This window comes from Abrus precatorius, unplaced genomic scaffold (assembly GCF_003935025.1).
Source record: "Abrus precatorius isolate BTA unplaced genomic scaffold, Abrus_2018 Scaffold9, whole genome shotgun sequence".
NCBI lineage: Eukaryota > Viridiplantae > Streptophyta > Magnoliopsida > Fabales > Fabaceae > Abrus > Abrus precatorius.
In genome coordinates this window covers 35,445,740-35,467,833 of record NW_020874439.1, presented here as the reverse complement: position 1 = coordinate 35,467,833, position 22,094 = coordinate 35,445,740, and the positions used below count along the sequence as shown (strand labels likewise).

Below are 22,094 nucleotides of genomic sequence, written 5' to 3'. Positions count from 1 at the left end.
ATTTATATTAATTTTATATTAAATTTTAAACAAATTAAAAAATTATAAATATATAATTTTATAATTAATATTTATTTATATTTTAAAAGTTTAAGTTAGTTGTTAAATAAACTCAGTTAATTTTTTATTTGGGTTACATTTTAGGTTTGATTTACAAAAAAAATTTGATTTAATGATTAAATTAGTAAATTCCAATGCTTATATATAATTATTAAATAAAATATAAAATTAAGTGTGTGTGTATATGTAACGAGAATGATTTTTTTAAATAGATAAGTTTATAAAAAATAAATAAATTCAAATTAATTGAAATTTTATCCAACAACTATCTTTTACTTTAGTATATATTTTTAAGATGTTAATAAATGTGCATATATGTAAACGTTTAATTTATTTAACATTTAATATGTATAATTAATATGAATATATAACCTTAGTCAATGAAATTTAATATTTTTAAAGAATTATCGGTGAAAGAAAAATGTTAGCACATTATTTTTAACACACTTTTAATCATTAATTAAAATGTATTAAAAATTAAAAATAAATAAATGAGTCTCACTTTTTTTCTCATATAATATAATTGTTTCACCTTTTATATTTTGTTAATAAAAATAATTAATAATTAAAGATATATTTAAAAAAAATATATTAGAGAGTGTGTTTTTAACCCCTAAAACAACTCTTATCAGAATTATTTCTAAAAGAATTTAATTGTTCTCTCAATATACATATTATTTATCTTCCGTTACTTCTTTGTGACTAACCTCACTGCTAATTGCTGTAGAAACATTCACGAATCAACGATGATCACTTCTTTATGCATTCTTTACCATTAACAGTAGAATGGAATTGGCGAACAAAACAGTAGAATGGATGATAAAGAAGATAAAGGATAAAAAAATCAGGCATTTATTTCTTGAGCCATAAATAATATGCAAAGGATAGCTCACAAATATGAGCTACCTTTACCATAAAATACAAAATGGAAGTTATTGATAAAAGGGCAGCATTAGTTGAATTAGGGGCACTTGGGTCCTCCTTTCTTGGTTCTCAAGTTGTTGTAGCATGGACACTCTTCTTTGTGGCCATAGGTTCCTGATGGCACACACAAACATTTCGCACAGCAATAGTTGCAGAAGTACAGGCACGCCTTCTTGTATTGAGTCGCCGAACAACGATAGTTGCATGCATTCGGGCATTCTGAATTGCCAAGATCATCACAATATTTCATTATTTTGTTTCAAAAATTAAAATACAAAAAAAAATGAGTATGATAGAATTAGCACGTACGTTCGAGCGTAAGTGATCCCTCTCCCCCAGCCTGTGGATTTTGAAAAATAATAGTAGATCAGTAGTGAAAAGATGAATTCTGGGAAAACATGTAATACGTTACGTACATTTTTTACTTTTAATTGGCCTCGTTTTTAAACTATTTTAAGCAGTATATGTGGGGGAGAGAACAGACTACAGAGGGAGAGAACGATTACTCACATAAGCAACTCGAGTCACAGAAGCCATGGCAAGGATGAGGAGAAATGCACACAGAATTTTAGCCATGACTCTTTGCCTTGTTCTTGTCTTTCACAAAGCTGGTAAGGTGATGGAGGACTTATATATGCAAACAATGGGACTATACAATTAAATATGAGAACAGTATTTTGTCTACACATAACTTAAAACTTGCATATATTCTGCCATATTTCTGTTGCCCATTCAATTTTAGCAAAGGGATATCATTAATTTATATTATTACTGTGTAAAATTTTGCAGGGTCAATTAAGTAAATACTTTGTATATATAATTTTAATATTAATTGTTAAAAAAAATTTGCAATTCTTATTAATGTGGTTATTTATTATTGGATGAGTATAAATAATTTTTATATTATCAATGTATTTAAATTAAATTATAATTTTGAAGTTTTTTCATAGAGTATCACATGCCATCTTTTAATATTTCTTTAAAAAAAAAAAAAAAACTTTCAGTTTCATTGCTTCATTTAATTGTGCTATGTTTCTTGACTTTTCATGCTTTCAAATTTTACTTATATATTGAAAGAATCTTTATTAATTGTTACATGTTATGTTTCTAGATATTTTTTTTAAATCTTTTAATTTAATTAGTTTATTATATTAAAATTTAATTAATTTCATGCATATATTTCTTAATTTTTCATATTTCTAACCTTTTAAAATATTTCTTTTCCAATTTTTAATAATTAATTCTCTAAATTTTTAAATAAATAATTTGTTTAATGTTGTCCAAAGACATATGTAAAAAAATAGATAAACTTCACTGTAGTATTCAATGTTATTAATATATCAAATTTTAAAATATTTATTATTTTCACGGCAGATATATTCTTATGACACACATAAAAAAAATGTTAAATAAATGATAATTAAAAATACAGTAATTTTTATAAAATTATAAAAAATTCATTATATACAAAGAAAAGAGAAACTAATTAATGTGCTTTTTCCATTCAAATAAGAGCATTGATTATAAGATTTGACTTATTAAATATTTATTTTAATTAATTAATTAATTAAATTAAAAAATGTGTCTCGTTATTATAGTTATGTTTAATTATTAAATGAGTTAAACTTACCGTATATAAACCTAATATTATTAACTTACAAATACATCGGTATATATAAATAGTTATGATTTTATTTCAAAAAATAATATTTTGTTATAATTATTTATATATATGAAGAAAGATTTTCTCACACTATAGTAAGTCTAAAAATTTTTTACAATCAATCTAATCCTTTCATTTAATTTATATCTAATGATCTATAATTTATTATTTTATTAATTGTTAAATGTAAGTTAAATAAAAGACTTAGATTGTGTATAAAATTTTTTAAACTTACACTAATATAAGAATATATTATATATACATATACATATATATATATATATATAATATTTACCTAATTTTAATTTTTAATAGTCATATTTTAATAAATAGCTATAATTTTTTTAAAAAATTTAACATTTTGACTATCAACAATTTTATCATAATCTTATGAATGAATATAAAATTACATTTGATTAGAAAAATATGCAAAAAAACAAAAGAAATGTATATATGTACACACTTTAAAAAAATTATAAAAAAAATATAAGTCATATATATTATATATAATATTATTTATATTTTAAAAAATAAAATATGTAAATTGTATGTATTATAATGGTTTACTAATATTCAAAGAGTGCAGTTTATTTTAAGTATATAAATAATTTAAAGCTTTCATTAATTACTTAATTTTAGCTCATAATAATGCTTATTGGAGGGTGATAAAAACATATATTTTTTAATTATTTGTTAAAAACTATAAAAATAAAAAAGTTGTTATATTATGAATAAAATAGTAAAATTCACATAATTTCTATTTCTATTTATTTAAATTAGAAAACGAGGATCGAAGAGTATAGAAGTTAACATTCCTGTAAATGCCATCTTGGTGTGTGTATATGTATAAAATACCACTCAACGTTATTAATATATCAAATTTTAAAATATTTTATTTTTTAATAAAGATGTATTATAAACAAATCTCTATGACACTAAAAAAGTTGTTAAATGAATAATAATTAAAAATACATTACTTTTTATAAAAATATGAACAATATTATTATATCATATTACATATATGGTAAGAAAATTGATTACACATATGAAGAAAACAGAAACTAATGTGATTTTTCAATTCAACACACTTATTTACAGTAAGAACATTAATTTTATAATTTTATTTATTGTATTATTTTTAAAAAACAATTCATTATTATACATATATAACATTTACTTAATTTAAATTTTAAACAATTATTTTTAAACAAATAGTTGTTATTTTTAAAAGAAATATAACATATTTTAGCTTACATATAATACTTTTTAAAGAGTGTTAGAAATATATTTTTTAACACTTAACTATTAATTAAAATTTATTAAAATTAATAAGTTAAAAATATTATAATTTATAATAAATTTAATTAATAATTAAGAATGTATTAAAAAGGGTTTGTTAAAAAATATTTTAATATAAGCAAGAAAATGAGAATTGAGTAGTATATAATTCAATATCCGCGTAAACATGGGTATGCTTTTAAAATATAACCTTAGAAGCAAGTATTATAATATTTATTTAACGACTAAAAAAGTTAACATTGACCTAAAATACTTGTACTTTTATTCTTTTTTTTTTATATTCATTTTTAATATTTTTTTTTTCTTTCCATTTCTCTCAATCTTTACCCATCTTACATTATTAAAAATGGACTGTGGAACTAATCTTAACATAAGTTGGATTTGTATGCATGGCACATTCCTGACTTGAATGTAATATGCAGTGTTATTTCCCTCCCTCCTCCTGCAGAGTCTCTATTCCTTGGATTTACCAAGTACTGAAAAAGGAAAAGCACGCAATGGGAGTGGGAGCAAAGGTGGTTTGTTTGGTGATGGTGATGGTGATGGTGAGCATGGCGGGAGCAGAAGGAGGAGGGAGTTGGTGCGTGGCGAAGATTGGTGCGAGCGAGGAAGAACTGCAGAGAGCGTTGGACTCTGCATGTGGAGGAGGTGGAGCTGCTTGCGTTCCCATTCAGCCAGATGGGCCATGCTACATTCCCAACACCCTCCAAGCTCATGCTTCTTATGCCTTCAACAGCTTCTACCAGCGCAACGCCGGAGCTCCTCATGCGTGCCACTTCGCCGGCACTTCCACCATCGCCCAAACCGATCCCAGTATGTATGCATTCATTCATTCATGCCATATTTTCTTGGTCAATGGATCATTTCATTTTCTTCTCTTTTTATAGGCTATGGATCTTGCGTGTACCCCTCCTCCGCAACCCCTAGGTATGCTCTCTTCCTTCTACCTTGATATGGATACTTATTTCCGGTGAGTATGTATGCATTCATGCCATCATCATTGCTGTAGTGGGCAGAGCTTGAATTCACGTGCAGCGAGATTATGGCATGCGTCACGTGCATCTGTACATGCTTTTTTTTCACCTTGCTGTCTTGTCTTGTCTGTTTGCTGTTACTTCCATCTAGTCGTGCTGTCTGGCTTCCTTCCTGTTTCCAATATCTTGGATTTTGGTCGTAAATTGTAATGGACATGAGAAAGTAGGAAACAAGAAATCGATTAAAATAAAAAGTGATGTGAGGAATTCTATGATAAGATAAAAAATCTAGGTATAAGAAAATGAATTCTAAAAAATAAATTAAATAATATCTTTCCTTGTACCAAAACAATATAGTATTTATACGCATTGTGCCTGACGCCACCTCGAGGCTTTCACAAGTCTAGCATGGGTGGTTTTCAATGAATGGTACGGGACTGGGGAGGAGCAGTTAGCAATAGTAGTACTAATCAATGGAATAGTGGAATTCATACACACACACACATTAGGTTAGACATTGCTGAAGGTAAGTAACTAAACCCCTCTAGAGCTGGTAAAATTATCTGATTTGATTGGCCGCCTCAGTTAAACATGCTAAAACATATGGTTTCAGACTTTTTTAAAGGGATTCAATCGAGTTTTTGTTTGATGGAATTTAGGTTGACCCAGGCTATTTAAATGTAAAATACAAGTTAGAAACAAGCTTGAGGCTTTGGTTTATGTTCCTGAATAAAAAGCTGACTCTTTTTACCTAATCTGATGGAGGCCAAAACTCGAGTTTGGATCATGTAGCCCATCTGACACCTTATGTAATACCTCTGATGTTGTGGCACCTTTAGATTTCTTATGCCTTGCATGAAAGCAAATTGCTGATGAAAACAGGTGACTTTATAACGAGGCCAACTCGTTCGAATTTTAGGTTTATTTTACGCCCACGCGATGATTATTTCAACGTAAGAGGTCAATGTATTACTGTAAAATGGGTTAACGGTAACAGTAAGCTAGTTTGAAAAAAAAAATTTTTTTTCTTTCGTAAAGCATAAGCTACTGTTAATTGCTTGATTTCTTATAATGTCTAGCACTGCCGAAGTTACAAATACAACAGTCACAAGTTCAACGTCACCGATGAACAACCCGAACGTGCCTACACCCACTGCTACTCCACTCCATGGTGCTGGTGGACTATCTCCAGGAATGAACCCACAAATCCCTGAAAACTCTAGAGCTCCTTCAAAGGCAATGACCACCTCATTTTCAGTTTTCCTTTCATCTCTTCTAATCCTGCATGTATGTGCTTTTGGCTTTGTCAGATGCAACTACATCTCATAAATGACATCCAAGTGGCAGGTGCTGACCCAGAATTGTAGGGAGACCTTTGTTGAGATTATATAATAGATTAATGATTTGTGGACCTTACAATTTCCTTAATGCAATGCCTCAATTTGGTTGTTCGTTCGACAGAACAATATATTACCGTTTGATTTTCTTGCATATCATTTTTCTGTGTTCTTTACTTCTCTCCGTGTACTTTTGCAAGGTCGATAAGGTCGCTCGCTAAATTACCATTACTAGATTATTATTATATTTTGTTATGTTATGGATCCCTAAACGTATTCTATACGGTCTTGCCTATATAGTAAAGAATGAAAAAACGAGAGCCTTTATATCAAATGTTAATATGCATTTCTCCGATTTGATATAATTTAATTACAGAGAGGGGCACTAACAAAATTCCAATAGCAAGTTCGATCGGACTAATATGAACATATCTGAACATGTCCTGTGTTGTGTTAAGAACATATCCATCATGTATCCAATGCACACGCAAGATTTTTTGTTTTATTAAATTTGTTCAAAAAAATAGGATTGGGTTACAATATCTGTTGCTAAGACACGATAACATACAGTATACCTCCGAATCCGGTTGGCAGCACACGGTAGCATTGATAAACTTAATGCTTCTTTAAGTTAAATTTTTAGGCGCCCTGCTATAAAATGAAAGAATAAATCAACTGTATAGCTAAATGCAAAGTGAGTAGAAGAGACATAAATAAGATCAGCATTTGAAGGATTAGTTGTCTATAAGAATGATAGAGCAACTGTAAATAGATAAGAGATAATGTACCTCTGGCTTGACTGGGGGACACCTTTGGGGTTGCCTAACAATGTAAATGGCATCTCCAGCGCTACCATACAAGTCTTGATTACGATGCCAAGTCCACAACGCATGGGTTTGATTTTTCACCTGCGTAGGGTCTACCAGTTAGTTTATATACCAATAACATGCATTGCAGGAAGTTGTAGAGAAAGAAAGATGACCTCTAGAATCCCATGGCCGAAGCTACTTTCTCTGAAAGCACTATAATCAGGTTGTCGGTCCCAACAGAACTTGCCTGCTGCAGGACCAGAGGTAAAATTAAACGCGCAGAAGCCACCCATATACTCGTCTGGTGTGGTTGATGGTTCTGGACAGTTTCCGGGGTCATCTGCATGTGTAATTGCCATCTTCTCCCTGTTACCACCATCCCCAACAGTTATGTAAACAGGACCACATGGATCCAATGTGTAGTTGTATACTCGGTTTGATCTCTCATACGCATGAACCTGTTCAATCGTTGTGCTTTTCAGTTAAGAATTCCCAAGGCATGTACAAGTGCTTATTACCTAAATTCATGTGATCCTCTCTAAGCCATCAATGGCTTTACCAAAATCCTAGCAATAGAGGTTAATAAAGGCAAGAATTATGGATCATATGTAATGGAAACAACAATTAATATTTACATGTCCATTGAAGACAATGTCAACGCCGTATTTATATAGTAAGTCTTCCATCTCTACCCTCATACACTCTGCTTCTCTATAATGTGCCTTGTAGGTGCTGTACCAAGGTGAATGCCATGTAGCTACCAGCCACGGAGTTACTTCCCTGTCAAAAGAAGCCAAGTCTCTCTCTAACCACTTATACTGGTCCCCTGCAATAAAAAAGGGGATAATACTGGTAGTGAGTCAATATTAATATGGAAGAAACTTTAGCACTCTCTGTCCTTATCATGCATGTAAATGAACAGCAATGCTCAAGTTTAAACCATGTTAGTAATATGAAGAATATCAATCGTGCAGAAGACAATAGAAAAAATGAACCAAGAGTTAACCCGATTTGTTATAGGATATGTAGGCCCCCAGCATTATAAAATGTATTCCTCCAGCATTGAAAGAATAATAGAAAGTGGATGATGATCCACTCTCTTCTGATGGGAATGCAAATCGAGAACTATAAGCAACAAATATCTGGTTCTCAGCTTGTTCTTCTATCTCATGATTCCCTTCTATTACCATTATTGGGACACTAGAAATCAGAGGTTGCATGTACCTGAATCAATAATTGACGTATAAGCTGAAATGCAACAAAGATATCTCAAAAGAAAAAATCAAGACAATGGCAAGGCCACCATCATCTGTCCAAACTCTAAAGCAATGATAAAGAAAAGTTTCCTAATTCCTAATGAAGAAAGTTTAAATTTTACCTTCCCCAATAATCCCAACGAGGCTGATATGTTTCGTGGATTGGAGTGTTAGGAAATGAGCAAGAGTAGCAGTCAGCCCCAGTGCCATTAGTAAGATACTGGTTAGCATAACTAACATCTCCAACCAATAGAATAAGATCAGGATGGTTACTGATCATATGATTAACAGTGGATGTGGTATTGTATGTGAGACCCAAGTCTCCAACCACTGCTATTCTGCTAGGGTAGCTCTTGGGACCTGAAACTGGCATGGTTCTGAAATAGTGAACATCACTCATTGCTGACAAAGAAGGGTCTCCACATTGATATTGATATAATGTGTTGGCTCTCAATCCTGCGGCAAACACAACAGATTTTTAAATTTTGCCAACAAAATTCTTCAGGCAAAACCAACCAAGCTTGAGTTGACTTAGGATGTTCAGGCAATGGATTCATGATTCAAAACCATAGTGCTTCTTTTTTTGTTTCCTTCCTTTGAAGACATAACAACATTTGTTTGGATAAAATAAACGGTGAATGTGAGACAAAATGGAAACCTGTAGCGAGTGTTATACCTTTGAGACGAACATGATGTATAATTCCAGACGTGTAGTTTTGAAGGCCTTCAAAAGGATAAAGTTGACTGTAAACAAGCGAATAACCCGTAGCTTGGTGAGTCATTGACCTTCCGAACCTTCCATATTGAACTATGCTGGCAACACTTTCAGGATCTAAGGGTTCTATATTGTCCCCAATTTGGAATTCCCCTGCAAATATAATCCAACAATGTGATATTTTATTCCATGCGTGTTTTGTGGCTGTTTGCTAAAGCTTCTAATGATGCAATATATTAGTTGGGCTGGTTCAAAAGAAAATCTTTAACCTCAAACGGTATAATTAATTATTGCTTGCTTAATGTGTATGCATTCAAAAAGGAAACTTTTGCCACTTGCGGGCTGAAGAAATTAGCACCCGGAAACTGAATGTGCTCCTGTAGCATTAGCAACAGAGAGTCAATTTTTGAATTCGATGAAACTGAAAGCAACATTAATTGCATTTGGATAAAACCGAAAAAACAAGGCCATTTGTGTGCATAGCATAGAGGCAGCGACTATGTAATTCATTTGTGACCTCTTCTTCTAAGTTTGTTATATTAAATTGAAGAAGGGGATCAGAAAGTAACGAAGATAAGTGGAAGAAGGGAAGTGGTACCAGTAATCCAAGAAATCCAAACAGAGTCATGAGAAGCAGAGAGGGAGACAGAGATTTGTTCTGGCTGGAACCCTTCAACAGTTCTTTGAACAAGAGGATCTGTGTCTGGGAGGTCCACAGCGTTTCCACGGAAGCTCCGATCAAGAGGAACGGTGACAGGCTTGAAGGGTCCATCCAAAGTTGTTGGAATTCCGCCATGAACAATGGTGTAGACTGAAAACAACAGAGACAATATGGCAATATGAAGCCGACCCATTTCAGCATTCAAAACACAGTGAGTTGAGAGTTAATATGGCTAATTAAATAGTCTCATGGGCACCGCACCAAGCTGGGATGCGGGAAGAAACGAAAAAAAACAAGGGTCAAAGTTCAAACATTTTAGGAAATTATTTCAAAGTTGTTGCGCGTGATTAATTGAGCAATTCGAGGATTTATTTCTTTTTTAAAAATTAATGGTGAGGCTGGAAAGGACATCAAAGAATATAAAGAAACAAAAGGATGACTTCACATTCACATTGTCATGGTGAATGCAGCGTAGAAGGCAAGATAATTAATAGCTCCTTTTTCATAGTCAGAATATAAAGCTATTTTGTTTGGATGACCAATCTTGCTACCGACAAGGTTCCTGGATAAGTTACACTTGCGTTCATTAAGTTTGTTCATATTCATATTCATATTCATATTCATGTTTTAGCTGCGTACCAATATATCACATGTGTCTGTGTTTCTCATGCATTTAAGATTAAATAAATACTAATTTTAATTGACGCGTTTGGCCCCAGAAGAAATTCCAACATGTCAATAAATTCGACTCAACCAATATAAAATAAACTTGCACAATATTTAGGTCAAGTTTTTAAAACATTTTTATATTATTTCTACTTAAAAATAAATTTTTATTTAAATAAAAAAAATCTACAATGAATAATCACAAATTATAAAAACAATATTTAATTAAACATAATATAAAAATACTAAAAGAAATATATCCTAAATGTTGTCCATTCTTACTTAATTTAGTGTAACGAACTCAAATTTCGAATTTTGTTCCCAGCATCAATTGTTAAAAGAGAAATGCCGGAAGAGATTGGTCGTGTAACATTTGTCATTAGCATAATTTTGTTATTGTAAATTGGCAAATACTGTGAACAAAATTCACTTTTTTTGGTACTAAAATTGAAGAAAGTTCAAAAGTTAGAATCCATGTCCCTTAAAAAAGATGTCTCACAGGTTTCGTGCGAAGACCGGTTCCGTCAATTAAATGTAGGCTTTAGTTACAATCATAAAGTGACATAATTAAAATGATGAAGACAGAGCATACATTTCAACACTAACAAAAATGCATTCTTCGCTACTCCTGTCTTCTATAGCTGTACAAGCCGGGCATCACATGCGAAGTTAGATCATCTGATAATTCAAATGGTACGCTCCTTTTTCTTTGCTTCGTCATAAGTACATACCAATTCCCAAATTCTGTGAAGAATCGGTACTTACCAAAGTCACTCTTGTACTTATCTCTACACTTATTAAGTAATGTTCTTTAGACAAGAATAGAGTAGAGCTTTTTCTAAGTTACAAGTGTAAAGGTTTTATTAGTAAATTATTTGTTTTATTGTGTTAAGTGATGATAATTTTATTAAAAAGGACAAATTTGATTGTAATAATGTTGACAATTCAATCTAGGAATATGTTTGGTAAAAAAAGAGAGAAATAATTAAGGGCAATACTTGACCGAAATAATGAATTTTGATTAAAAAAAGACATTGTTTGATGAGAATTAAAATGAATTATAAGTAGAATGATGATAATAGTAATAAAAATAAAAAGGAATTAAGAGTGTAGTTGGCTAGAAGGGAGTGAAAGAGGAGAGGCTAAACCCTCGGTGGCAGAGAGAGAGAGAGAGAGAGAGAGAGAGAGATGGATTTGGTGGAATTGGAGGCGGTGGAAGGGCTAAGATGGTCGTGGAATTCGTGGCCATGCACGAAATCGGAAGGTAGCGGTCTGATAATTCCGCTGAGCATAATGTGCAGTCCATTGAATTTGATGCAAGGAAGTGGGACTGACCTACCAATTCTGCCCTATGAAGCACTTGTGTGCTCCCGATGCGGCGCCGTTTTGAACCCCTACGCCCGCCTCGACTACCAGTCACGCATCTGGCACTGCCCCTTCTGCTCCCTCCGCAACCCCTTCCCTCGCCCCATCGCCGACACCAATCTCCCCGCCGAACTCTTCCCCACATACAGCACCGTCGAGTACTCTTCACCTTCCTCTTCCTCTCCCTTCCCTCCCGCCTTCCTCTTCCTCGTCGACCTCTCCTCCTCCCCGGAAGACCTCCGTTCCCTCAAGAACCACCTCCTCTTCCTCCTCGACCTCCTCCCCGACAACGCTCTCGTCGCTCTCCTCACCTTCGACTCCATGGTCTACCTCCACGATCTTGCTTTCTCCCACTGTTCGAGACTCCTCATCTTTCATGGCAATCGTCAACTCTCCTCCAATCAGGTACTCTATCTCTCTCTCTCTCTCTCTCTTCACTTTCGCCATTTTAATTCAATTCAAATTTCAATCAATTAGCGAACATATTATGTATGCATGTCATGTACTCCGTCATTCCTCAGATCCGCCACTTGCTCAACATTAACCGCCCCCACCACCCGCATCTCGGAGGACAAACACCTCTCGTCCCCAGGCAGGGTTTTCTTCTCCCACTTTCCGAATGCGAGTTCAGCATCGCTGCTGCAATCCAAGACATCCATTCTACATACAACTTCACCCCCGGCACTCGCCCCCCGAGGGCCACTGGTGCTGCAATCTCTGTTGCCATTGGACTTTTAGAGTCTTGCCACGTAAACACCGGCTCCAGGATCATGCTCTTCACCACTGGACCTGCTACTCTCGGACCCGGCATCATTGTACAGTCTGATCTCCGCCATTCCATCAGAACCCACCACCACATCTTCACTGCCCAAGCAACACACCATGCTAAATCCTCCTCTTTCTACACCCATATTTCAAAGAGGCTTTCTGACTCCACCGTTGTTCTTGATCTGTTTGCTTCTTCCCTCGACCAAGTCGGGGCAGCCGAGCTTCGCCAACCTGTTGAGCACTCTGGTGGATTCATGATTCTTGTGGACTCCTTTGATTCCGACCAATTCAGGAAATGTCTCCGCCATATATTTAAACGTGGCCGTGAGGGCCATTTGAACATGAACTTTGATGCAACTATTGAAATTGTGACTACTAAGGATGTGAAAATCTGTGGAGCTCTTGGTCCTTGTGTGTCTCTTAGAAAAAAGACCAGTTTAGTGAGTGAGACTGAGGTTGGACAAGGTGGTACCTCTGTGTGGAAGTTGAACACCCTCACTGACAAAACTTGTGTCGCTTTTTTCTTCCAAGTGAATGATGAACAGAAAATTCAACCCGGCTCTGCATTTTTGATCCAGTTTATAACACGGTACCGGCAGGGCAACATGGGACTCAGAAAAAGAGTGACCACTGCTGCAAGACGATGGGTTGCAAACCATTCTGCTGATATTGCTGCTGGGTTTGATCAAGAAGCCGCAGCGGCAGTAATGGCAAGGCTTGCTATACTCCGCGCAGAGACATGCTATCCTCGTGATGTCATTAGATGGCTCGATGACGCGCTTATCCGTTTTACTTCTAAGTTTGGGGACTATGTGCCGGAAGATCCTTCCTCCTTCCGCCTATCTTCCAACTTTTCCCTTTATCCCCAGTTTATGTTCCACTTGAGACGATCTCAATTCATTGATGTCTGTAACACTACTCCTGATGAAACTGCATTTTTCCGGCTTATGCTGAACCGTGAGGGAGTAGTAGGTTCTCTTATAATGATTCAACCTACTCTTTTCCAATATTCGTTTGATGGGCCACCTGTTCCAGTACTGCTTGATATTCGTTCCATTTCTCCAGATTTTATTTTGCTCTTTGATTCTTTCTTCCATGTGGTGATTCACTATGGGTCCAAGATTGCTCAGTGGAGGAAGCTGGGTTATGATAAGGACCCTAATCACGAGAACTTTAGAAAGCTGTTGGAAGCCCCAGAACTGGATGCAGAGCAATTGGTAGCCGACCGGCTTCCAGTGCCAAAGATTGTTAAATGTGATCAGCATAGTAGCCAGGCTAGGTTTCTTCTTGCCAAATTGAATCCCTCTGTTACACAAAATTCAACCTATACAGATGGTTCGGATATTATATTTACCGATGACTTGAGCTTGCAAGTTTTTCTAGACCAGTTGCAGGTACTGGCAGTGCAAAGCTGATAAAGAAGAGCATTAATTTGGATTGTTCTCTTTATTGTGGTCGCGTGAAAAAATATTTGAAATTTGTAAGTAGTTTTCAAAGAAGAGGTTTCATGTTATCGGCAGATAGAGTCTTTTTGTTTACTTTCTGATTTGTAAATTGTCTGATATATTACTCTGATCAGAATATGCTCTTGGTAGTTTTGAAGATATAGCATATGGTTACCCTTACTCTGACTAGAAATTGTATTATCCTCCAGCTTCTTGCCTGTACTGTAAATAACACTTGATGTTATGACTGATTGAAGCTTTGCTCGGTTTAATTTGCTTTTGATTATGCTTTTCCTTTGTGCTGCGATTATTTTCGCTTGGTTGGAAGGGACGATACGTTTGCCAGGGGTGGGTCATAATGGAGTGAAATGCCTTTACGAACGATGCCATCAGCTATAATTTCAAACACATACAGCTTCCACTACCGCTATCAGGTGATATTGACACACACACCCACGCAGACACATGATACTGTAATTAGTTGGGATTCGGATCCTCATGTTCAAATTTACGGCTTAAGCGAATTAAAAATGGCTTAAAAAAATTATTAAAAAAAAAAGATAAATTATGTAGAAACTAAAGGCATGTTGTTAAAGGATAAAATCATTCTCTTTTATTTATTTTTACATGATATTTGATATGAAGCAAATTTAAACATGAGGATCATGTTTCAGCCTGAACATGAGAAGATCAGAATCATTTGCAAAGGGTGGAACATAAATTAATTACTCGGTAACAAATTCTTGACCGCAAACCCTTGGCACATGGAAAATTTATTTAGGAGGCATAGTGACAAATGTTGGCCTGAAGTTGATTATCACTTTTGCAAGTCGATTTTTGAATGGTGTAGAGAATATATCCAAATTGACAATATCAAAATGGAATGCGCATTTAATATCAGACTAGAGTGTAGTATTTCTTGCAGTCACCGTTGAAAGAATTATTTTCTACCAACAATGCATCAGCAAAAACAATCAATCACAAAAGTTTCTATAATCTGATAAACAGAAGGAACAATATTTTAATAAAGAAACAGTACTGTAATGATAGAACTAACACATGCTGCCGCAATAGAACGATTGTACAATAATAAAACATAAAAGACTACAAATAAACGAAAAATCGCGAAGACATACAAAGGAGAAGAAATACACACAGATAATCTAGGAAGTACTAGATATAATTCAGGAAATCTCCTTTTGCACTCTCCGTACGCCTTTTGTGTTGTCAGCCTTCAAAATTGGAAATAAAAGCCACGCCACCTGAAAAGGTTTCTTCGAGCTTCTTCCACCACAGCATTTCAGTTAAAATGGACATCACGAGTCCAGGCTGCTGATTCCCTCCTAATTCTGACTTGTCACGATGTTAAGTTGTTCAAATCAAAACATTCTAGACATCATAGCTGTTTTTACTGTTGAACCTGAAAATGTTACAGAAAAACCTAGTTCCTTTAGGTCCAAACCCCAAGCATGATTCATTTTTCTTTTGTTATGGACCACTCAAATTGACTCTCATGATTCACCAAGCATTATAAGTTCGAATTCACTACCAAAACTCATCGTCTTTTGCTGCAACTAGCAAGTGCATTCTGCATATTATTTTTTCATCGTTCGTAATAGGACTAATGATGTTAAAAGATTAGAGAACGTTCCATTCCCTGATGCTGGTGATCTTTTAATTGTTGGTCATCTTTCCCAGAGTCACTCTGACAGTAGATTCTGCATTCATCCAGAAGTGAGAAATGACTACATGCATGATTCTTCATCAACTCTCCTTTGTCATAATATTTCACCAAGTGCATGTTTGGAAAGCCTATGAAATCACGTTAAGCATATAACTTTTAGTGTTGAAATGGATCACGTTTAAGCATATGTTTGCACTAAGTGTACTTGATGTCAATGCAAACACACTAAAAATTTCCACCTATGTCATTCTAATCCAATAATCTCCCCACCTTGTCACAAGTTTTTGCTGCGTACAATTTATTATGTAAACAGCAGCAATCACAGTTGTCCATAGCTTCCCACGTACAAAAAGTGATTATTAGCGGCTTATGATCAGCTTGAGCAGACATGCTTCCGAAGGCTCACGCTTGGGCTTTCTAATTACTTCTCTTAATTCTATAATATTTCTGCTGTCTGCTAAAACGATTAGCAATATACTCTCTGCAGCAACATATCTCGGGCTCAATCCATCGTCAATTTGAATGGTTCACTCTTTTTATAAATGGGAAATACATCATAAAAGTCTGGGATAGAATCACATTTTGTCGAACAATATGGTTAAACACTAATATAAAAAAAGGTAGTAGACTGGTAGTTTGCTTTTTGGTCAACAGTAGACTTGTAGTTAATGGAGCATAATACTTCTGAATCCACGGTAGTTTGGTTGACAAACAAAAATGGCAAATAATGTTTAGGCCCAAAAAAACAACCATCGAATAATTTTCATTTACTTAGGTATACAATTTCACTTGAGGCATTGTTTGAACGGGCTTTAAGGAAATTTGAATAGTTTACTAGTTAAATGAGTTTGTTATTAAAGACTAAAATCAGTTTTCAAATATTAAGTTATGGAATTAAAAGTAAAAAAGAAAAACTAAAATTTGTAATATTGGAAGTTTATATAAAGTATTATTTAATAATGACTTAACCATGATTGGAAGGGGAGTGTGTGTGTGTTGGGGAACGGGCATTTGGTGTATGTTAGGACATAGGAGGGGTTGGGGTGGCATTTCTTCGACGGGCCAGGCGTCCAATGGCAATGGCCCACTCCGTCTGAAATCAATGCATATGCAAATGCAAATGCAAATGGATGCTGGATGCTGACTGCTGACTGCTGATTGCTTCGAATCTCACTCTCGCCTTCTTCTATGCTAAACATTAAACAAATCTAATTTCATAGCCAAACCAGAAGGAAACCCTAGAAATGGTGAAGAAGAAGCAGGTACCCGACTGGCTCAACAGTTCTCTCTGGTCCTCCCCCTCCGACCACCACCGCTTATCCGCAGCCCTCGAGCCACCGTCTCCTCCTTCTCCCGTTCCTCCTCCTGCTCCTGCTGCTCCTCCTCCGCCTCCCCCGACAATCCCACCCAATCACAATGGCGTTAGTACCTCTCCTTCTTCTTCGTCCGCCTCTTCCTCCGCAGATGAAATCTCCCGCCAGGGCCAGGCTCAGGCTCAGGCTCAGGCTCACTTGTTGGCCGAGGTTAGTGAAAACACTTCATCATCCTCACTCTCATCTAATTTTGTTGCTGCTGAGCACAGTTTTTGTGTCTGTCATAGTTATCTAGGAAGGTAATAGACATGCGCGAGTTGAGGAGAGTGGCTTCTCAAGGTGTACCCGATGCTGCCGCCGCTGCTTTACGCCCTACGCTCTGGAAGGTATCTACCTACCTATCTACCCTTTCTTTCTCAATACGATACAATTCAATTTATGCTTCAATTTCACATTCGCAGCTTTTGCTTGGATATCTTCCCCCCGATCGTGGCCTTTGGTCCTCTGAATTAGGCAAGAAAAGGTCTCAGTACAAACATTTCAAAGAAGACCTCCTCATGAACCCTGTAAGTTACTTACTCGCATAACATTTTATGCCTCCACAACCACACACCTCTTAATCTTTCTGTGCTAGTCAGTCAGAAATCACCAGGAGGATGTACAACGTCGCTACTCTCGACATCGATGATGCTAAATCTCAGTCTAGGGGCTTGCTTTCTAGATCACAAATCAGTCACGGGGAACACCCTTTGAGTCTTGGCCACACCAGCATATGGAATCAGTTCTTCCAGGTATATACAAACTTTTTCCCCTCCACAAAAATATATATCACCCAAATCCACTACTTTTCACATGAAATTACAAAGCCATTTCTATTGTCATTGTTCGTGTCACTTTCTACAATTGCTTAAATTATACAATATTCTCAATTGCAAGTTAAGTTCCTGAATTTTTATATTATATACTATGTAAATTCCTCGTGTCATGGGGGAATTAGTTTAGCAAATGTGACTGCTGATAACAATCTTGCCGTTATCAATATTTTAATCGTTTATGAACTTCAATGCTCCTTATCATATCACCACCACACTAAAGTTAATCTAGTGTCCTGTACTCTGGCATGTGAATGGCTGTGGTGATAGTTAACATTTCTCTTTGCACGTCTTAGGACACAGAGATCATAGATCAGATTGACCGAGATGTAAAACGTACTCATCCAGATATGCACTTCTTCTCTGGTGATTCTCAATTTGCAAAATCTAATCAGGTTATTCCTCTATTTCTTTTAAATTGATGCAAACTCAGTAACTCAAAGCGTGAACTTTTTGATTTGATTTCTTCTGCTTTTGGGGCATTTTCAGGAGGCTTTAAAGAACATATTAATTATTTTTGCAAAGTTGAACCCAGGTATAAGATATGTTCAAGGGATGAATGAAGTATTGGCTCCTCTGTTCTATGTGTTCAAAAATGATCCTGATGAGGAAAATGCGGTGAGTATATCCTGCAAGCTCTCACCGTCCCTTCCTTCTCTGAATTTGAGAATGTATTATTGCTTACTGAGGGAATTGGGACAAGAAATGTTGACAAATGCAATACAATTCCCATGTACATAAAAGAAAATGAAAATGTGTGAAAAGATTAATATGACCATGGGAATGTTGATTGGGTTTTTGTTTCCAAAGTGTCTCAGATTACAGTGATTGAGTAATGTAGTTTGATTTTACTCATCTTATATGATTTTAATTAGGCTCAGCCGCTGCCTACTAATTTGCAGGCCTTTGCTGAAGCAGACACATTCTTTTGTTTTGTTGAACTATTGAGTGGATTCCGAGATAATTTTTGTCAACAACTTGACAATAGTGTTGTTGGGATCCGTTCCACTATTACAAGATTGTCCCAGCTTTTGAAAGAACATGATGAAGAACTATGGCGTCATCTTGAGGTCACAACTAAAGTAAGATGCAATTTTGAGTACATTCTCTATCAAAAAATAACTATCATGTTAACAATTTGAGAATGGTAAAGGGTTAAGAGGGAGAATTGATCCTTGAAACATTGTTGATTAACTCAATCTGATAGGCAAATGAATTTAAGGAATGAATAATGAAGACATTATCCTATCAGTACCTCTACTCTTTCTTATTAAATTTGTTTTGAAAACAATTACTTTCTTCACTCCAATATTTGTGACACTAAATAATAAATGATCTCGAAAGTGTGTTTCTTCCTTTCTTCTTTGTTTCAGTGATGTGATCTTCTCTATGTTAGAATTGTGATTTTTATTTGACATTTTTTTTTCGTCTGTTTCTGATGTTTTATGTTCCTGTACTAGTCAGTTAAGTGACACTTGTGGTCTTTACTTAGTCATTGTGCTGTTTTGAGTGTGTCAATTTGCCGGATGATTTCACAATATGGTTGCTTTGGTTATTGAACAGTTGATCAGAAAAACTCATTTTTTTTTCTAACTGTCAGGTCAATCCCCAATTCTATGCATTCAGGTGGATTACCCTCCTCTTGACTCAGGAATTTAATTTTGCTGAAAGTCTTCATATATGGGACACCCTTTTAAGTGATCCAGAGGGGCCACAGGTACAATTTTGTTCCTATTTACCTTTTACTTTATTGGACTGACTCCCCTTTACCTAAACATTTCCCGATCATCTAAATAATATTAATGGACAGAAATATAACCTTATGATCCAGCAGCACTTACGCCAATGGTAAGAGATGCTGTTGAATTTGAAATTGTAAAATTACTCTTCATTGCGAGGATAAGGAAAGGAATTGGCTTTGCTGAAGTGGAGGCTGTCCTTTACAGACATTAGTAATGTGCAAGTGGATAAGCAATGATTTTAAAAAAAAAAAAAAAGTTTTCAGAAATATATTGATTGCTGCGAGAATGCTTGTACCTTTTAATTTTTGGATAGAAAAAGAGACATTGTTGGATAAGAATGGGAAAATACAAGAGGATAAGGTATGCTCTCCTAAAGAAATCACCCATAAAACCAAAAATTGTCTTGAATGCGTTTGTCTTGAAATTTTGCATTTTAAAATGAAAAATTGACAGCTTGCAATCATCCTGAGCCCGCCTAATTAAAAATCCACAGAACATTGAAAATAATAACATGTTCCCTCCCATGTAAACTTCCTACATTTATGGGTCTCATTGTAAAGGAAAGACGATTAGTCCTCATGTTGAATGGTTTTATTTATCGACAAAATCTAGATTACTTCGTTTTATGTTGTGCTTGAGGGTGCTAGGGTATGTTTCAACTTATACAGGTCACGTGCCTTTCATGATTGTTACCTTGCTACATTAAATTCCTTTTGCTCCTCAATTTGTGCATAGAACTGATAATGGTGGATCAGAACCTTGAGGAGCATGGGATTATTTGTTTTTCTCTTTTTTCCCCTTAACATACCTTGTACTTCTTTTATGCAATGAAAATAGAAAAACAGGAAAACTAACTCATACAATGCTGTGTAGGAGACACTTCTCAGAATATGCTGTGCAATGCTAATTCTCGTTCGTAGGCGTCTTCTAGCGGGTGATTTCACTTCTAACCTCAAGTTGCTGCAAAATTATCCCTCTACAAACATTAGTCATTTGCTCCATGTTGCCAACAAGTTACGTGTACATTCAGTCTAGTAGTTTTCGCCGCTGATTTTTTTCGCAATTTGCTTTTGTCTTTAACGTAGTGTTTTCTATTTTATGATTGTAAATTACACTGTAAATGTCTGTTCAGAGCATAAGCTGGTATTTTTGTTTACTCTGGGATTGTCATTTTATTTTATTTTTAATTGTAAGCCCACATTACTGCGATCTTCTCATGCGCGTCCAGAGAGAACCATAGATTGTTGTGGCCCATTATTTCTCTATTTTGTAATGGTCGTTTGTCCTTGACTGTTGATTTTTGCTTGGTTTTCGATGTCAATGGCTGCATCTCACTCGCCAGATTACTCTCTTCTCTCAGACAACATTTGCATTCTAGGCGATTAGAGCAAAGTCAAAGGAATGAAATTGAAACTGTGGGAAAATGAGAAAAACTTTAGTTTCATCAGCAACCTTGAGACTAAAAAGTAGTTCTAAATAATATTGACTTCTAATGCTGATAAAAAAGTAAAGAAAAAAAATTGAAGATAGAGTTTTATTATGTTCTTTCTAAAATAAGCTGTTGCGTTGAATATCTCCCAAGATGTCATAAAGCAGCAGCATGGAACAATTCTGGAGTCTATGTTATAATAAGCACATACTCGAACCCAGCAAGCCGACCTTAGCTCAGTTGGTAGAGCGGAGGACTGTAGTTGGATGAATCCCGCAGATGATCCTTAGGTCGCTGGTTCGAATCCGGCAGGTCGGATTTTTATTTTATTAAATAATTATTATTAACTTTTCATCAATTTTTTTTTTCATTTAATAATCTCAAATTCTAATATTATTTCTCAAAATTTTCGTGAACTGAAAACTCACCAAACTATTTTAAACCATTTTTTCATTCGAAATTCATAATAAAAAATATCACATTTTATCTAAAATTAATATATATTTTTTGTAATTATTTGAGAGTAAAAAAAGGATTTTAGGGTTTTATATAAATAAAAAGTGAGATAATTCCTTGATCGTAACAATGAAAATTTTGATGGAATAAATTGGAAATAATATGAAAAGAGTGGTAGTATTTGTTTAATTAGAGGGATAAGAAAGAGAATGATAATGGTAACATGAGATTTCAATTAATATAGAAGGTATGTAATTGTTTGTTAAAACGGTTAAAGGAGACATTTTCTGGTTCTTTTTCACTCTGATAGTCTAAATATAATATACGGTTGACAGGAGACTAAAACACCGTGGAATATAAATATAGAATTAAATGGTCTAAACTTCTGATAAGCTGTTCTGTTAAACAACCTTGACAAACTCGAAATATAGTCGATGAAAACTTTGTCTCCCAAACGGTGTCAAACTTAAAATATAGTCTGTTAGTTTTTACTTTTATCAGTTACACCGAAGCAAAAATCAGCACGTCACGACCATAGCTAAATCTTGCTCAGAAGGAACCCAAACTTCGACCACAACGTTTTTACATGTTTCTTCTTATTTATAGATAGAGTCATCTTTCCAATATATTTTAGCCTACATTGAATTTTTACCTAG

At 34.9% G+C, this 22,094-nt stretch overlaps 5 protein-coding genes and 1 non-coding gene across 9 annotated transcripts; 4 read left to right on the top strand and 2 right to left on the bottom strand.

Moving 5' to 3' along the window:
- Window positions 1-1,021: 1,021 nt before the first annotated feature.
- On the bottom strand, window positions 1,022-1,560 carry LOC113849769 (gibberellin-regulated protein 12-like). Its single transcript, XM_027479919.1, has 3 exons — window positions 1,495-1,560; window positions 1,294-1,324; window positions 1,022-1,203 (listed from the first exon to the last, which is right to left on the bottom strand). Exons 1-3 carry the CDS (start codon window positions 1,558-1,560, stop codon window positions 1,022-1,024), a joined length of 279 nt encoding a protein of 92 aa, XP_027335720.1.
- A 2,842-nt stretch (window positions 1,561-4,402) lies between these two features.
- On the top strand, window positions 4,403-6,435 carry LOC113849768 (PLASMODESMATA CALLOSE-BINDING PROTEIN 3-like). The gene is made up of 3 exons (XM_027479918.1): window positions 4,403-4,759; window positions 4,834-4,873; window positions 6,033-6,435. The coding sequence occupies exons 1-3, from the start codon at window positions 4,444-4,446 to the stop codon at window positions 6,247-6,249; spliced, it is 573 nt and encodes a 190-aa protein (XP_027335719.1). The 5' UTR covers window positions 4,403-4,443; the 3' UTR covers window positions 6,250-6,435.
- Window positions 6,436-6,783: 348 nt separating this feature from the next.
- Window positions 6,784-11,894, bottom strand: LOC113849764 (purple acid phosphatase 15-like). 2 transcript variants are annotated; one of them, XM_027479914.1, is made up of 9 exons: window positions 11,700-11,894; window positions 9,636-9,848; window positions 8,999-9,190; window positions 8,445-8,778; window positions 8,073-8,290; window positions 7,702-7,892; window positions 7,240-7,524; window positions 7,046-7,165; window positions 6,784-6,908 (listed from the first exon to the last, which is right to left on the bottom strand). In XM_027479914.1, exons 1-9 carry the CDS (start codon window positions 11,872-11,874, stop codon window positions 6,897-6,899), a joined length of 1,740 nt encoding a protein of 579 aa, XP_027335715.1. In that variant the 5' UTR covers window positions 11,875-11,894; the 3' UTR covers window positions 6,784-6,896. The 2 variants fall into 2 exon arrangements, with proteins under 2 accessions (XP_027335715.1, XP_027335716.1); XM_027479915.1 differs by lacking the exons at window positions 6,784-6,908; window positions 7,046-7,165 and having other exon boundaries at window positions 7,266-7,432.
- Window positions 10,954-14,470, top strand: LOC113849765 (protein transport protein SEC23). The gene has a single exon (XM_027479916.1). It carries the CDS (start codon window positions 12,221-12,223, stop codon window positions 13,910-13,912), a length of 1,692 nt encoding a protein of 563 aa, XP_027335717.1. The 5' UTR covers window positions 10,954-12,220; the 3' UTR covers window positions 13,913-14,470.
- A 2,126-nt stretch (window positions 14,471-16,596) lies between these two features.
- Window positions 16,597-20,892, top strand: LOC113849735 (TBC1 domain family member 13-like). Of its 3 annotated transcripts, none has more exons than XM_027479855.1 (9): window positions 16,597-17,149; window positions 17,227-17,325; window positions 17,401-17,505; window positions 17,578-17,730; window positions 18,108-18,206; window positions 18,301-18,429; window positions 18,714-18,893; window positions 19,412-19,528; window positions 20,427-20,892. In XM_027479855.1, exons 1-9 carry the CDS (start codon window positions 16,871-16,873, stop codon window positions 20,586-20,588), a joined length of 1,323 nt encoding a protein of 440 aa, XP_027335656.1. In that variant the 5' UTR covers window positions 16,597-16,870; the 3' UTR covers window positions 20,589-20,892. The 3 variants fall into 3 exon arrangements, with proteins under 3 accessions (XP_027335656.1, XP_027335657.1, XP_027335659.1); XM_027479856.1 differs by having other exon boundaries at window positions 16,758-17,149; window positions 18,108-18,177; window positions 18,347-18,429; window positions 20,427-20,769; XM_027479858.1 differs by having other exon boundaries at window positions 16,919-17,149; window positions 17,235-17,325; window positions 20,427-20,769.
- Window positions 20,893-21,207: 315 nt separating this feature from the next.
- Window positions 21,208-21,300, top strand: TRNAY-GUA. The gene is made up of 2 exons: window positions 21,208-21,244; window positions 21,265-21,300. It is a non-coding gene; the product is annotated as a tRNA-Tyr (tRNA).
- The last annotated feature ends 794 nt before the right edge of the window (window positions 21,301-22,094 follow it).

Bases quoted from the DNA above. Each gene is read 5' to 3' on its own strand.
- LOC113849764 (XM_027479914.1), bottom strand. From the start codon at position 11,874: ATGTGGGGAAGAGTTCGGCGGGGAGATTGGTGTCGGCGATGGGGCGAG. The intron at 7,893-8,072 runs GTTAACTCTTGG...TTTTTATTGCAG, and splicing joins CATATCCTATAACAAATCGG to GGGACCAGTATAAGTGGTTA. The intron at 7,166-7,239 runs GTCATCTTTCTT...GACCCTACGCAG, and splicing joins TCGGCCATGGGATTCTAGAG to GTGAAAAATCAAACCCATGC.
- LOC113849735 (XM_027479855.1), top strand. From the start codon at position 16,871: ATGGTGAAGAAGAAGCAGGTACCCGACTGGCTCAACAGTTCTCTCTGG. The intron at 17,150-17,226 runs GTTAGTGAAAAC...TGTCTGTCATAG, and splicing joins AGGCTCACTTGTTGGCCGAG to TTATCTAGGAAGGTAATAGA. The intron at 19,529-20,426 runs GTACAATTTTGT...AATGCTGTGTAG, and splicing joins GTGATCCAGAGGGGCCACAG to GAGACACTTCTCAGAATATG.
- LOC113849769 (XM_027479919.1), bottom strand. From the start codon at position 1,560: ATGGCTAAAATTCTGTGTGCATTTCTCCTCATCCTTGCCATGGCTTCT. The intron at 1,325-1,494 runs GTGAGTAATCGT...CAAAATCCACAG, and splicing joins CTGTGACTCGAGTTGCTTAT to GCTGGGGGAGAGGGATCACT. The intron at 1,204-1,293 runs GTACGTGCTAAT...TTGGCAATTCAG, and splicing joins GGGATCACTTACGCTCGAAC to AATGCCCGAATGCATGCAAC.
- LOC113849765 (XM_027479916.1), top strand. From the start codon at position 12,221: ATGCATGTCATGTACTCCGTCATTCCTCAGATCCGCCACTTGCTCAAC.
- LOC113849768 (XM_027479918.1), top strand. From the start codon at position 4,444: ATGGGAGTGGGAGCAAAGGTGGTTTGTTTGGTGATGGTGATGGTGATG. The intron at 4,760-4,833 runs GTATGTATGCAT...CTCTTTTTATAG, and splicing joins CATCGCCCAAACCGATCCCA to GCTATGGATCTTGCGTGTAC. The intron at 4,874-6,032 runs GTATGCTCTCTT...AACAGTCACAAG, and splicing joins CCCTCCTCCGCAACCCCTAG to TTCAACGTCACCGATGAACA.